Source organism: Triturus cristatus, chromosome 1_2, assembly GCF_964204655.1.
Source record: "Triturus cristatus chromosome 1_2, aTriCri1.1, whole genome shotgun sequence".
Taxonomy (NCBI): Eukaryota; Metazoa; Chordata; class Amphibia; order Caudata; family Salamandridae; genus Triturus; species Triturus cristatus.
The window spans coordinates 353,043,941-353,055,387 of record NC_140580.1 but is presented as its reverse complement, the minus strand read 5'-3'; the positions used below and the strand labels follow the sequence as shown (position 1 = coordinate 353,055,387).

At 45.0% G+C, this 11,447-nt stretch overlaps 1 protein-coding gene across 1 annotated transcript in view; it reads left to right on the top strand.

Annotated features, from left to right (window-relative positions):
- The first annotated feature begins 970 nt into the window (after window positions 1-970).
- Window positions 971-11,447, top strand: part of LOC146867321 (transcription factor HES-5-like) — a 70,396-nt gene continuing 59,919 nt past the window's right edge. Inside the window, exons 1-2 of the mRNA XM_085620936.1 lie at window positions 971-1,030; window positions 1,303-1,483. Of these exons, the coding sequence (XP_085477062.1) occupies window positions 971-1,030; window positions 1,303-1,483 (241 nt within the window). The remainder of the gene's footprint in view (window positions 1,031-1,302; window positions 1,484-11,447) is intronic.

Sequence of the window (11,447 nt, the reverse complement as noted above, 5' to 3'; positions counted from 1 at the left end):
TATGGCTTTCCAGAATCCACCATGGGTTTCACGCTCATTTCCACCACAAACCGGAAGGAGGCGGAAAGAACAAAAATAGGAAAAATGGGCCCAGTAAAATGCTGAAACTGTGTTAAAAAATGTGGTTTTCTAAATCAAGTCTGTCTGTTCCTGAAAGCTGGGAAGATGGTGATTTTTGCACCATAAACCTTTTGCTGATGCCATTTTCAGGAAAATAAACAAACTCTTTCCTCTGCAGCACTCCCCCACCCTCCAAGAAACAACATTTCGCCATATTTTTACAAATTTCTCAGTCTCCTCCATGGAAATCCCCAAAGCCTGAGTACCTTTAGAATCCCCAGGATGATGTAAAAAAATGGGGCAAATTTGGTGTGCATGCCTTATGTGGAAAAAAAAGTTATGGAGCCCTAAGAGTGAACTACCCCAAATAGCCAAAAAAAGACTCAGCACTGGGGGTGTGCAGCAGCTAAGGGGTTAACAACATTTATGTAGCGCTCTATCCTGAGGGGAGTCCTGATGCTGCTTCCACCCACCCAGTGTGTGTTGCAGGTAACCACCTGTTATATCCCCCAACCGTCTCCAGCTCTCTCAGGATTCACCTGCAGCAAGAGGCAGGTGAGGTGCGGGGCAGAGGTTGATCCTCTCTCGACTCAAAGGCCCCGCGCCCCCACAACCCACCCCTCATATGTGTCCTAGACCCGTGGTCCGCTTGAAGGACTGTGATTCTGAGGCTGGGCCTGAAGATTCTCGGAGGTTCCCACACTGTCGCCCATTCATCCCATTCAGAGGGTACAATAGAAGCATGTCACAGCAGAGGCCTCTGGCTCCAGGAAATCCGACCCTCCCCTGGGTTAATCTGCAGCCGCCATCTGGGGAGCAGCCTGTGGCAGCGGTGAGGCCTCAATGCGCCGGTCCGGTCAGGAGCCGAGAACTGGGACAGGACCCCGCTCTTTACCCCACACCAGGCAAGATGGCGCCTTTCAGCACCGAGAGGAAATTAGAAGAGCGCGAGGAGAACGACATTAGAAAGGTAAGAGTCTGGACATTAATATTTAAAAAGCATAGTTAGTTTTTTCGTATATACAAAAAGTACACGTTTAAAATGAACTTCCAATATATTTTATCAACAGTGGCTCTATTTATTGATCTTTTAATATCACCCTAGTTCTAAATTAACATTATTTAATTGAGCTGTTTATCACACTGAAGTAACTATAAGTTTTGCTATGACCTTTTATCGACTTTAGACACCTTTATACGTTTGTTTCAATACAATAACAAATCCATATTTTGTCTTTGCAGCTGAGGAAGCCAGCGGTGGAGAAGCTGAGGAGAGATCGCATCAACAGCAGCATCGACCAGCTCAGGATGTTACTGCAGAGAGAGTTTGATGGACATGAACTTCCGCCCAAAGCAGAGAAAGCGGATATCCTGGAAATGGCCGTGACGTACCTGGCCCGGCGCGTGCAGACACCGGCACCAGGTGAGAGGCAGTACTTTGAAGGGCTAAAACTTCAGTGGGTGTTCTCTGCAGTTTTGTGTTTGTCTGGGTGTGGGGGTGGCTAGGGTTAGACAGTGCAGAGACGTAACTGGTAATAGTCGCATCGAGATGGTACTCGGGGCAAGCTTATTATGACTTTTAAATATGTCAATTTCCAGCGCCATTTAACTTAAACTCGTGGGTTTTTTTTTTATTTCAAAAGAATTTTATTATTTTAAAGGAGTAAATGAGGACATAAGATACAAGCAAAAGTGATACAATTGATAGCAGACAAGGATACACAATATAATAGAATGAAATTAAATAAAAAGAGATACACCATTAGCAAACATTATTCCGCAGATATCATATAAATAAAATAATTAAGGAAGAAAACATTGATAACCTGCAGAAGTAATTATCAATAGTATCACCATCAGATATCAAAATAGGGATAAGAGGAAGAAAGAAAGGAAGGAAGAAAAGACAGAGAAAGTAGGAAAGAGATGAAGAAAGAGAAAGAAAGACAGGGAGGAGTGAAAGAAGAGGAGAGGATTTCCAAAGAATTCATCCAACACACAAGACAACAGCAAACAGATAGCATTAACCAGACAAATCAAAAGGATATTGATCCACCAACCCCTCCGAGGCCAAGTCCATATACGTATCTAAGGCTTTCCAAACACCAGCAGATATAGAAGGGGAGAGATGAGCATGATCAACTGACGTATGAGCACTTCGTAAGAAGGAAACCCTAGCCCACCAAGTATGGTAGGAGACAGAAGAGAAGGATTTCCACTCCATGAGAATAACTTTGACTGCAACAGTCAATAACAGATCCAACAATTGTAATTCCATGGAGTCTAAAGGCAAAAGGACCTGGGCCGCCAGCGGACCTAATATAATTAATGGAAAAGAGAGTTGAAACTCAATGTTAAAGATAATCCTGAGGTGTTTGTGTATTAAATTCCAAAAGGGTTGGAGAAGGGAACAATCAAAGAACATATGCTGAAAATCACCAGGTAAAAGCCTACAACTCCAACATAGATTATCCTCTTTGAGCTTCAACGAATACAAACAAATGGGAATCCAATGAAGAAGATTAATAGAGAAAAACTTAGACTGCATTAACCCCTTCAGTGCCCATGACGAGCTGGACTCGTCATGGAGCACAGTCGCGCTGTGCCCATGACGAGTCCAGCTCGTCATGGGACCCACCCTTGGGGGAAGCGCTGGCGCTCCCCCCGTGATTCCGCGATCTTTATTTTTTTTGCTTGGGAGGCAGGGGAAGACCTTCCCCTGCCTCCCCCCGCCCCCCCCGTCCGCGTCATCAATGACGTCAGCGCGGGAGCCGCGCTGACGTCACCGGAGGCTTCCCCTTTGCTCTCCGAGGCGCTGGAAGCCATTTGCTTCCTGCGCGTCGGAGAGTAAAGGTCAGTTTTGGGGCTGGGGAGGGGGTATCAGTGGATGTGTGCGGTAGGTAGGGTGGGGGCACAATGTTGGGGGGGTGTAAGTGGGTTTTTGTAAACTCTGCTTTGTTTTTGCTCTTTGATCGTCAAAGCGCAGGCGATTTTATGAGAATTTCGAAAAAAAAAAAACCGCTCGTTTTCGTTTCTTTGTCTGTTTCACCTGGGGGGTGCTGCTAGCGTGGGATGGGGGTGGGGGGCGTAATAAAGTCAGTACTAGGGGTTCCAAAGTGGCCAGATTGATTTTATTTGCTTATAAAAACACCAGCATCCGAGTTTGCCAGTGCAGTGTGACTTTCGTTTTTTTGTCTTCCTTTGAACTGTATTGTTGTACCAAGGGGGGGCGAAAGAAAGTGAGACAGGGGTTGCAAAGTGGCCAGATTGATTTTATTTGCTTCCAAGTACACCAGCATCAGAGTTTGCCAGTGATGTGCTTTTTTCGTTTTTTTGTCTTCCTTTGAACTGTATTGTTGTTCCCAGGGGGCAAAGTAAAGTTAGACAGAGGGATTGCAAAGTGGCCAGATTGATTTCATTTGCATCCAAGCACACCAGCATCAGAGTTTGCCAGTGCAGTGCGACTTTCGTTTTCTCAGCCTAACTTTGAACAGTATTCTTGTTCCCTGGGTGGGCGAAATAAAGTAAGACAGAGGGGTTGCCAAGTGGCCAGATTATTTTTATTTGGATCCAAGTACACCAGCATCAGAGTTTGCCAGTGATGTGCTTCTTTCGTTTTTTTGTCTTCTTTTGAACAGTGTTGTTGTTTCCAGGGGGGGCGAAATAAAGTTAGACTGAGGGATTGCAAAGTGGCCAGATTGATTTTATTTGCATCCAAGTACACCAGCATCAGAGTTTGCCAGTGATGTGCTTCTTTCGTTTTTTTGTCTTCCTTTGAACAGTGTTGTTGTTCCCAGGGGGGGCGAAAGAAAGTTAGACTGAGGGATTGCAAAGTGGCCAGATTGATTTTATTTACATCCAAGCACACCAGCATCAGAGTTTGCCAGTGCAGTGCGTCTTTAGTTTTTTCGCCTAACTTTGACCAGTATTGTTGTTCCCAGGGGGGGCGAAATAAAGTTAGACAGAGGGATTGCAAAGTGGCCAGAATGATTTTATTTGCATCCATGCACACCAGCATCAGAGTTTGCCAGTGCAGTGCGTCTTTAGTTTTCTTGCCTAACTTTGAACAGTATTGTTGTTCCCAGGGGGGGTGAAATAAAGTTAGACAGAGGGATTGCAAAGTGGCCAGATTGATTTTATTTGCATCCAAGCACACCAGCATCAGAGTTTGCCAGTGCAGTGCGTCTTTAGTTTTCTCGCCTAACTTTGAACAGTATTGTTGTTCCCAGGGGGGGCGAAATAAAGTTAGACAGAGGGATTGCAAAGTGGCCAGATTGCTTTTATTTGCATCCAAGCACACCAGCATCAGAGTTTGCCAGTGCAGTGCGTCTTTAGTTTTCTCGCCTAACTTTGAACAGTATTGTTGTTCCCAGGGGGGGGCGAAATAAAGTTAGACAGAGGGATTGCAAAGTGGCCAGATTGATTTTATTTGCATCCAAGCACACCAGCATCAGAGTTTGCCAGTGCAGTGCGTCTTTAGTTTTCTCGCCCAGCTTTGAACAGTATTGTTGTTCCCAGGGGGGGCGAAATAAAGTTAGACAGAGGGATTGCAAAGTGGCCAGATTGATTTTATTTGCATCCAAGCACACCAGCATCAGAGTTTGCCAGTGCAGTGCGTCTTTAGTTTTCTCGCCTAACTTTGAACAGTATTGTTGTTCCCAGGGGGGGCGAAATAAAGTTAGACAGAGGGATTGCAAAGTGGCCAGATTGATTTTATTTGCATCCAAGCACACCAGCATCAGAGTTTGCCAGTGCAGTGCGTCTTTAGTTTTCTCGCCCGGCTTTGAACAGTATTGTTGTTCCCAGGGGGGGCGAAATAAAGTTAGACAGAGGGATTGCAAAGTGGCCAGATTGATTTTATTTGCATCCAAGCACACCAGCATCAGAGTTTGCCAGTGCAGTGCGTCTTTAGTTTTCTCGCCTAACTTTGAACAGTATTTTTGTTTCCAGGGGGGGTGAAATAAAGTTAGACAGAGGGATTGCAAAGTGCCCAGATTGATTTTATTTGCATCCAAGCACACCAGCATCTGAGTTTGCCAGTGCAGTGCGTCTTTAGTTTTTTCGCCTAACTTTGAACAGTATTGTTGTTCCCAGGGGGGGGCGAAATAAAGTTAGACAGAGGGATTGCAAAGTGGCCAGATTGATTTTATTTGCATCCAAGCACACCAGCATCAGATTTTGCCAGTGCAGTGCGTCTTTAGTTTTTTCGCCTAACTTTGAACAGTATTGTTGTTCCCAGGGGGGGCGAAATAAAGTTAGACAGAGGGATTGCAAAGTGGCCAGATTGATTTTATTTGCATCCAAGCACACCAGCATCAGAGTTTGCCAGTGCAGTGCGTCTTTAGTTTTCTCGCCTAACTTTGAACAGTATTGTTGTTCCCAGGGGGGGCGAAATAAAGTTAGACAGAGGGATTGCAAAGTGGCCAGATTGATTTTATTTGCATCCAAGCACACCAGCATCAGAGTTTGCCAGTGCAGTGCGTCTTTAGTTTTCTCGCCTAACTTTGAACAGTATTGTTGTTCCCAGGGGGGGCGAAATAAAGTTAGACAGAGGGATTGCAAAGTGGCCAGATTGATTTTATTTGCATCCAAGCACACCAGCATCTGAGTTTGCCAGTGCAGTGCGTCTTTAGTTTTTTCGCCTAACTTTGAACAGTATTGTTGTTCCCAGGGGGGGCGAAATAAAGTTAGACAGAGGGATTGCAAAGTGGCTAGATTGATTTTATTTGCATCCAAGCACACCAGCATCAGAGTTTGCCAGTGCAGTGCGTCTTTAGTTTTCTCGCCTAACTTTGAACAGTATTGTTGTTCCCAGGGGGGGCGAAATAAAGTTAGACAGAGGGATTGCAAAGTGGCCAGATTGATTTTATTTGCATCCAAGCACACCAGCATCAGAGTTTGCCAGTGCAGTGCGTCTTTAGTTTTTTTGCCTAACTTTGAACAGTATTGTTGTTCCCAGGGGGGGCGAAATAAAGTTAGACAGAGGGATTGCAAAGTGGCCAGATTGATTTTATTTGCATCCAAGCACACCAGCATCAGAGTTTGCCAGTGCAGTGCATCTTTAGTTTTCTCGCCTAACTTTGACCAGTATTGTTGTTCCCTGGGGGGGCGAAATAAAGTTAGACAGAGGGATTGCAAAGTGGCCAGATTGATTTTATTTGCACCAAAGCACACCAGCATCAGAGTTTGCCAGTGCAGTGCGTCTTTAGTTTTTTCGCCTAACTTTGAACAGTATTGTTGTTCCCAGGGGGGGGCGAAATAAAGTTAGACAGAGGGATTGCAAAGTGGCCAGATTGATTTTATTTGCATCCAAGCACACCAGCATCAGAGTTTGCCAGTGCAGTGCGTCTTTAGTTTTCTCGCCTAACTTTGAACAGTATTGTTGTTCCCGGGGGGGCGAAATAAAGTTAGACAGAGGGATTGCAAATTGGCCAGATTGATTTTATTTGCATCCAAGCACACCAGCATCAGAGTTTGCCAGTGCAGTGCGTCTTTAGTTTTCTCGCCTAACTTTGAACAGTATTGTTGTTCCCAGGGGGGGCGAAATAAAGTTAGACAGAGGGATTGCAAAGTGGCCAGATTGATTTTATTTGCACCCAAGCACACCAGCATCAGAGTTTGCCAGTGCAGTGCGTCTTTAGTTTTCTCGCCTAACTTTGAACAGTATTGTTGTTCCCAGGGGGGGCGAAATAAAGTTAGACAGAGGGATTGCAAAGTGGCCAGATTGATTTTATTTGCACCCAAGCACACCAGCATCAGAGTTTGCCAGTGCAGTGCGTCTTTAGTTTTCTCGCCCGGCTTTGAACAGTATTGTTGTTCCCAGGGGGGGCGAAATAAAGTTAGACAGAGGGATTGCAAAGTGGCCAGATTGATTTTATTTGCATCCAAGCACACCAGCATCAGAGTTTGCCAGTGCAGTGCGTCTTTAGTTTTCTCGCCTAACTTTGAACAGTATTTTTGTTTCCAGGGGGGGCGAAATAAAGTTAGACAGAGGGATTGCAAAGTGCCCAGATTGATTTTATTTGCATCCAAGCACACCAGCATCTGAGTTTGCCAGTGCAGTGCGTCTTTAGTTTTTTCGCCTAACTTTGAACAGTATTGTTGTTCCCAGGGGGGGGCGAAATAAAGTTAGACAGAGGGATTGCAAAGTGGCCAGATTGATTTTATTTGCATCCAAGCACACCAGCATCAGATTTTGCCAGTGCAGTGCGTCTTTAGTTTTTTCGCCTAACTTTGAACAGTATTGTTGTTCCCAGGGGGGGCGAAATAAAGTTAGACAGAGGGATTGCAAAGTGGCCAGATTGATTTTATTTGCATCCAAGCACACCAGCATCAGAGTTTGCCAGTGCAGTGCGTCTTTAGTTTTCTCGCCTAACTTTGAACAGTATTGTTGTTCCCAGGGGGGGCGAAATAAAGTTAGACAGAGGGATTGCAAAGTGGCCAGATTGATTTTATTTGCATCCAAGCACACCAGCATCAGAGTTTGCCAGTGCAGTGCGTCTTTAGTTTTCTCGCCTAACTTTGAACAGTATTGTTGTTCCCAGGGGGGGCGAAAAAAAGTTAGACAGAGGGATTGCAAAGTGGCCAGATTGATTTTATTTGCATCCAAGCACACCAGCATCTGAGTTTGCCAGTGCAGTGCGTCTTTAGTTTTTTCGCCTAACTTTGAACAGTATTGTTGTTCCCAGGGGGGGCGAAATAAAGTTAGACAGAGGGATTGCAAAGTGGCCAGATTGATTTTATTTGCATCCAAGCACACCAGCATCAGAGTTTGCCAGTGCAGTGTGTCTTTAGTTTTCTCGCCTAACTTTGAACAGTATTGTTGTTCCCAGGGGGGGCGAAATAAAGTTAGACAGAGGGATTGCAAAGTGGCCAGATTGATTTTATTTGCATCCAAGCACACCAGCATCAGAGTTTGCCAGTGCAGTGCGTCTTTAGTTTTTTTGCCTAACTTTGAACAGTATTGTTGTTCCCAGGGGGGGCGAAATAAAGTTAGACAGAGGGATTGCAAAGTGGCCAGATTGATTTTATTTGCATCCAAGCACACCAGCATCAGAGTTTGCCAGTGCAGTGCGTCTTTAGTTTTCTCGCCTAACTTTGACCAGTATTGTTGTTCCCTGGGGGGGCGAAATAAAGTTAGACAGAGGGATTGCAAAGTGGCCAGATTGATTTTATTTGCACCAAAGCACACCAGCATCAGAGTTTGCCAGTGCAGTGCGTCTTTAGTTTTTTCGCCTAACTTTGAACAGTATTGTTGTTCCCAGGGGGGGGCGAAATAAAGTTAGACAGAGGGATTGCAAAGTGGCCAGATTGATTTTATTTGCATCCAAGCACACCAGCATCAGAGTTTGCCAGTGCAGTGCGTCTTTAGTTTTCTCGCCTAACTTTGAACAGTATTGTTGTTCCCAGGGGGGGGCGAAATAAAGTTAGACAGAGGGATTGCAAAGTGGCCAGATTGATTTTATTTGCATCCAAGCACACCAGCATCAGAGTTTGCCAGTGCAGTGCGTCTTTAGTTTTCTCGCCTAACTTTGAACAGTATTGTTGTTCCCAGGGGGGGCGAAATAAAGTTAGACAGAGGGATTGCAAAGTGGCCAGATTGATTTTATTTGCATCCAAGCACACCAGCATCAGAGTTTGCCAGTGCAGTGCGTCTTTAGTTTTCTCGCCTAACTTTGACCAGTATTGTTGTTCCCTGGGGGGGCGAAATAAAGTTAGACAGAGGGATTGCAAAGTGGCCAGATTGATTTTATTTGCACCAAAGCACACCAGCATCAGAGTTTGCCAGTGCAGTGCGTCTTTAGTTTTCTCGCCTAACTTTGACCAGTATTGTTGTTTCCTGGGGGGGCGAAATAAAGTTAGACAGAGGGATTGCAAAGTGGCCAGATTGATTTTATTTGCACCAAAGCACACCAGCATCAGAGTTTGCCAGTGCAGTGCGTCTTTAGTTTTCTCGCCTAACTTTGACCAGTATTGTTGTTCCCTGGGGGGGCGAAATAAAGTTAGACAGAGGGATTGCAAAGTGGCCAGATTTATTTTATTTTTACCAAAGCACACCAGCATCAGAGTTTGCCAGTGCAGTGCGTCTTTAGTTTTTTCGCCTAACTTTGAACAGTATTGTTGTTCCCAGGGTGGGGCGAAATAAAGTTAGACAGAGGGATTGCAAAGTGGCCAGATTGATTTTATTTGCATCCAAGCACACCAGCATCAGAGTTTGCCAGTGCAGTGCGTCTTTAGTTTTCTCGCCTAACTTTGAACAGTATTGTTGTTCCCAGGGGGGGCGAAATAAAGTTAGACAGAGGGATTGCAAAGTGGCCAGATTGATTTTATTTGCATCCAAGCACACCAGCATCAGAGTTTGCCAGTGCAGTGCGTCTTTAGTTTTCTCGCCTAACTTTGAACAGTATTGTTGTTCCCAGGGGGGGCGAAATAAAGTTAGACAGAGGGATTGCAAAGTGGCCAGATTGATTTTATTTGCATCCAAGCACACCAGCACCAGTGCAGTGCGTCTTTAGTTTTCTCGCCTAACTTTGAACAGTATTGTTGTTCCCAGGGGGGGCGAAATAAAGTTAGACAGAGGGATTGCAAAGTGGCCAGATTGATTTTATTTGCATCCAAGCACACCAGCATCAGAGTTTGCCAGTGCAGTGCGTCTTCAGTTTTCTCGCCTAACTTTGAACAGTATTGTTGTTCCCAGGGGGGGCGAAATAAAGTTAGACAGAGGGATTGCAAAGTTGCCAGATTGATTTTATTTGCATCCAAGCACACCAGCATCAGAGTTTGCCAGTGCAGTGCGTCTTTAGTTTTCTCGCCTAACTTTGAACAGTATTGTTGTTCCCAGGGGGGGCGAAATAAAGTTAGACAGAGGGATTGCAAAGTGGCCAGATTGATTTTATTTGCATCCAAGCACACCAGCATCAGAGTTTGCCAGTGCAGTGCGTCTTTAGTTTTCTCGCCTAACTTTGAACAGTATTGTTGTTCCCAGGGGGGGCGAAGTAAAGTTAGACAGAGGGATTGCAAAGTGGCCAGATTGATTTTATTTGCATCCAAGCACACCAGCATCAGAGTTTGCCAGTGCAGTGCGTCTTTAGTTTTTTCGCCTAACTTTGAACAGTATTGTTGTTCCCGGGGGGGCGAAATAAAGTAAGACTGAGGGGTTGCCAAGTTGCCAGATTGTTTTTATTTGCATCCAAGTACACCAGCTTCAGAGTTTGCCAGTGTATTGCTACTTTCGTTTTCTCATCTAACTTTGAACAGCATTGTTGTTTTCAGGGGGGGGCGAAATAATGTAAGACAGAGGGGTTGCAAAGTGGCCAGATTGATTTCATTTGCATCCAAGTACACCAGCGTCAGAGTTTGCCAGTGTTTTGCTACTTTTGTTTTCTCGTCTTCCTTTGAACAGCATTGTTGTTTCTAGGGTGGGAGAGGTTACCATTTCTGTACGTACTGCAATACCTGGTTGATGGGTGAATTGGAAAACACAATGTGCACCATGGTTCTGTGTTTATGGATGTGGTCTACCATACTGCTTATGTTTTGTAAGGATGTAAGCAATGGACAGTGAAACGTTTCCCTTCAGGGCCCTCTAGTCATGTCCATAACTCTTCCGGTGCAACCACTCGCTGATTTCTGAATAGGTAGTGAGAGATCGTTTAGGTAACCATGTTGTTTCTGCTTACATTTCACATGCTTGGCATTCTCTAGGAGTTTTTTTTTTTGTCTGCGTATTACTCTTATCAAGTGCATAATTTGAATTGTGCCACATCCAAGTGTTTGGCACAATTAGGTTATAGCTGAAGGCAGTGCGAGTTTCTCTCAGTGGGCAAGTATGGCGTTCAGTGGGGATGTGGCACTATGGCCGGAGCTGTTGAATTTGGAAATGGGGAACCGGGTTCAGCATTCATGACCAGTCCACCACACCACTGTACTGAGGGAGCGCATTCCCATGCTACACCGTAGAAGGCCCCAATGGACCTTAGAAGGCTTGATGTCTTAGCACAAGCAGGTGTAATGTAGTGGTGTCAACTTACAAAGAGTATAAAGTACAAGTAGAGGTATAAAAGTGCAATAAATGGCAGACACGCAAAACACAGGAACACACTGGGTAGGCACTTCTACGGGCATGGAGAACAGAATTTCCTATAATGTAAAGACTTACTTCACACAATGGAGAGGGTGTGAATTAAGTTTGGAAGTGTCTTTGCAGGAGGAGAAATTTGAGGTTAGTTTTGAAGGACTGGGAAGAGGGAGGGGGTGGTCCGGAGCTGAGGCTCAGTTCCAGAATCTTGCCGCGTTGCTTGTAAAGGATTGGGCCATCAATCTTTCCTTTTTGAAAGTGGGAGGGTCAAGCAATACATTTTGCGCAGTACGTGATGGTCTAGAGCATT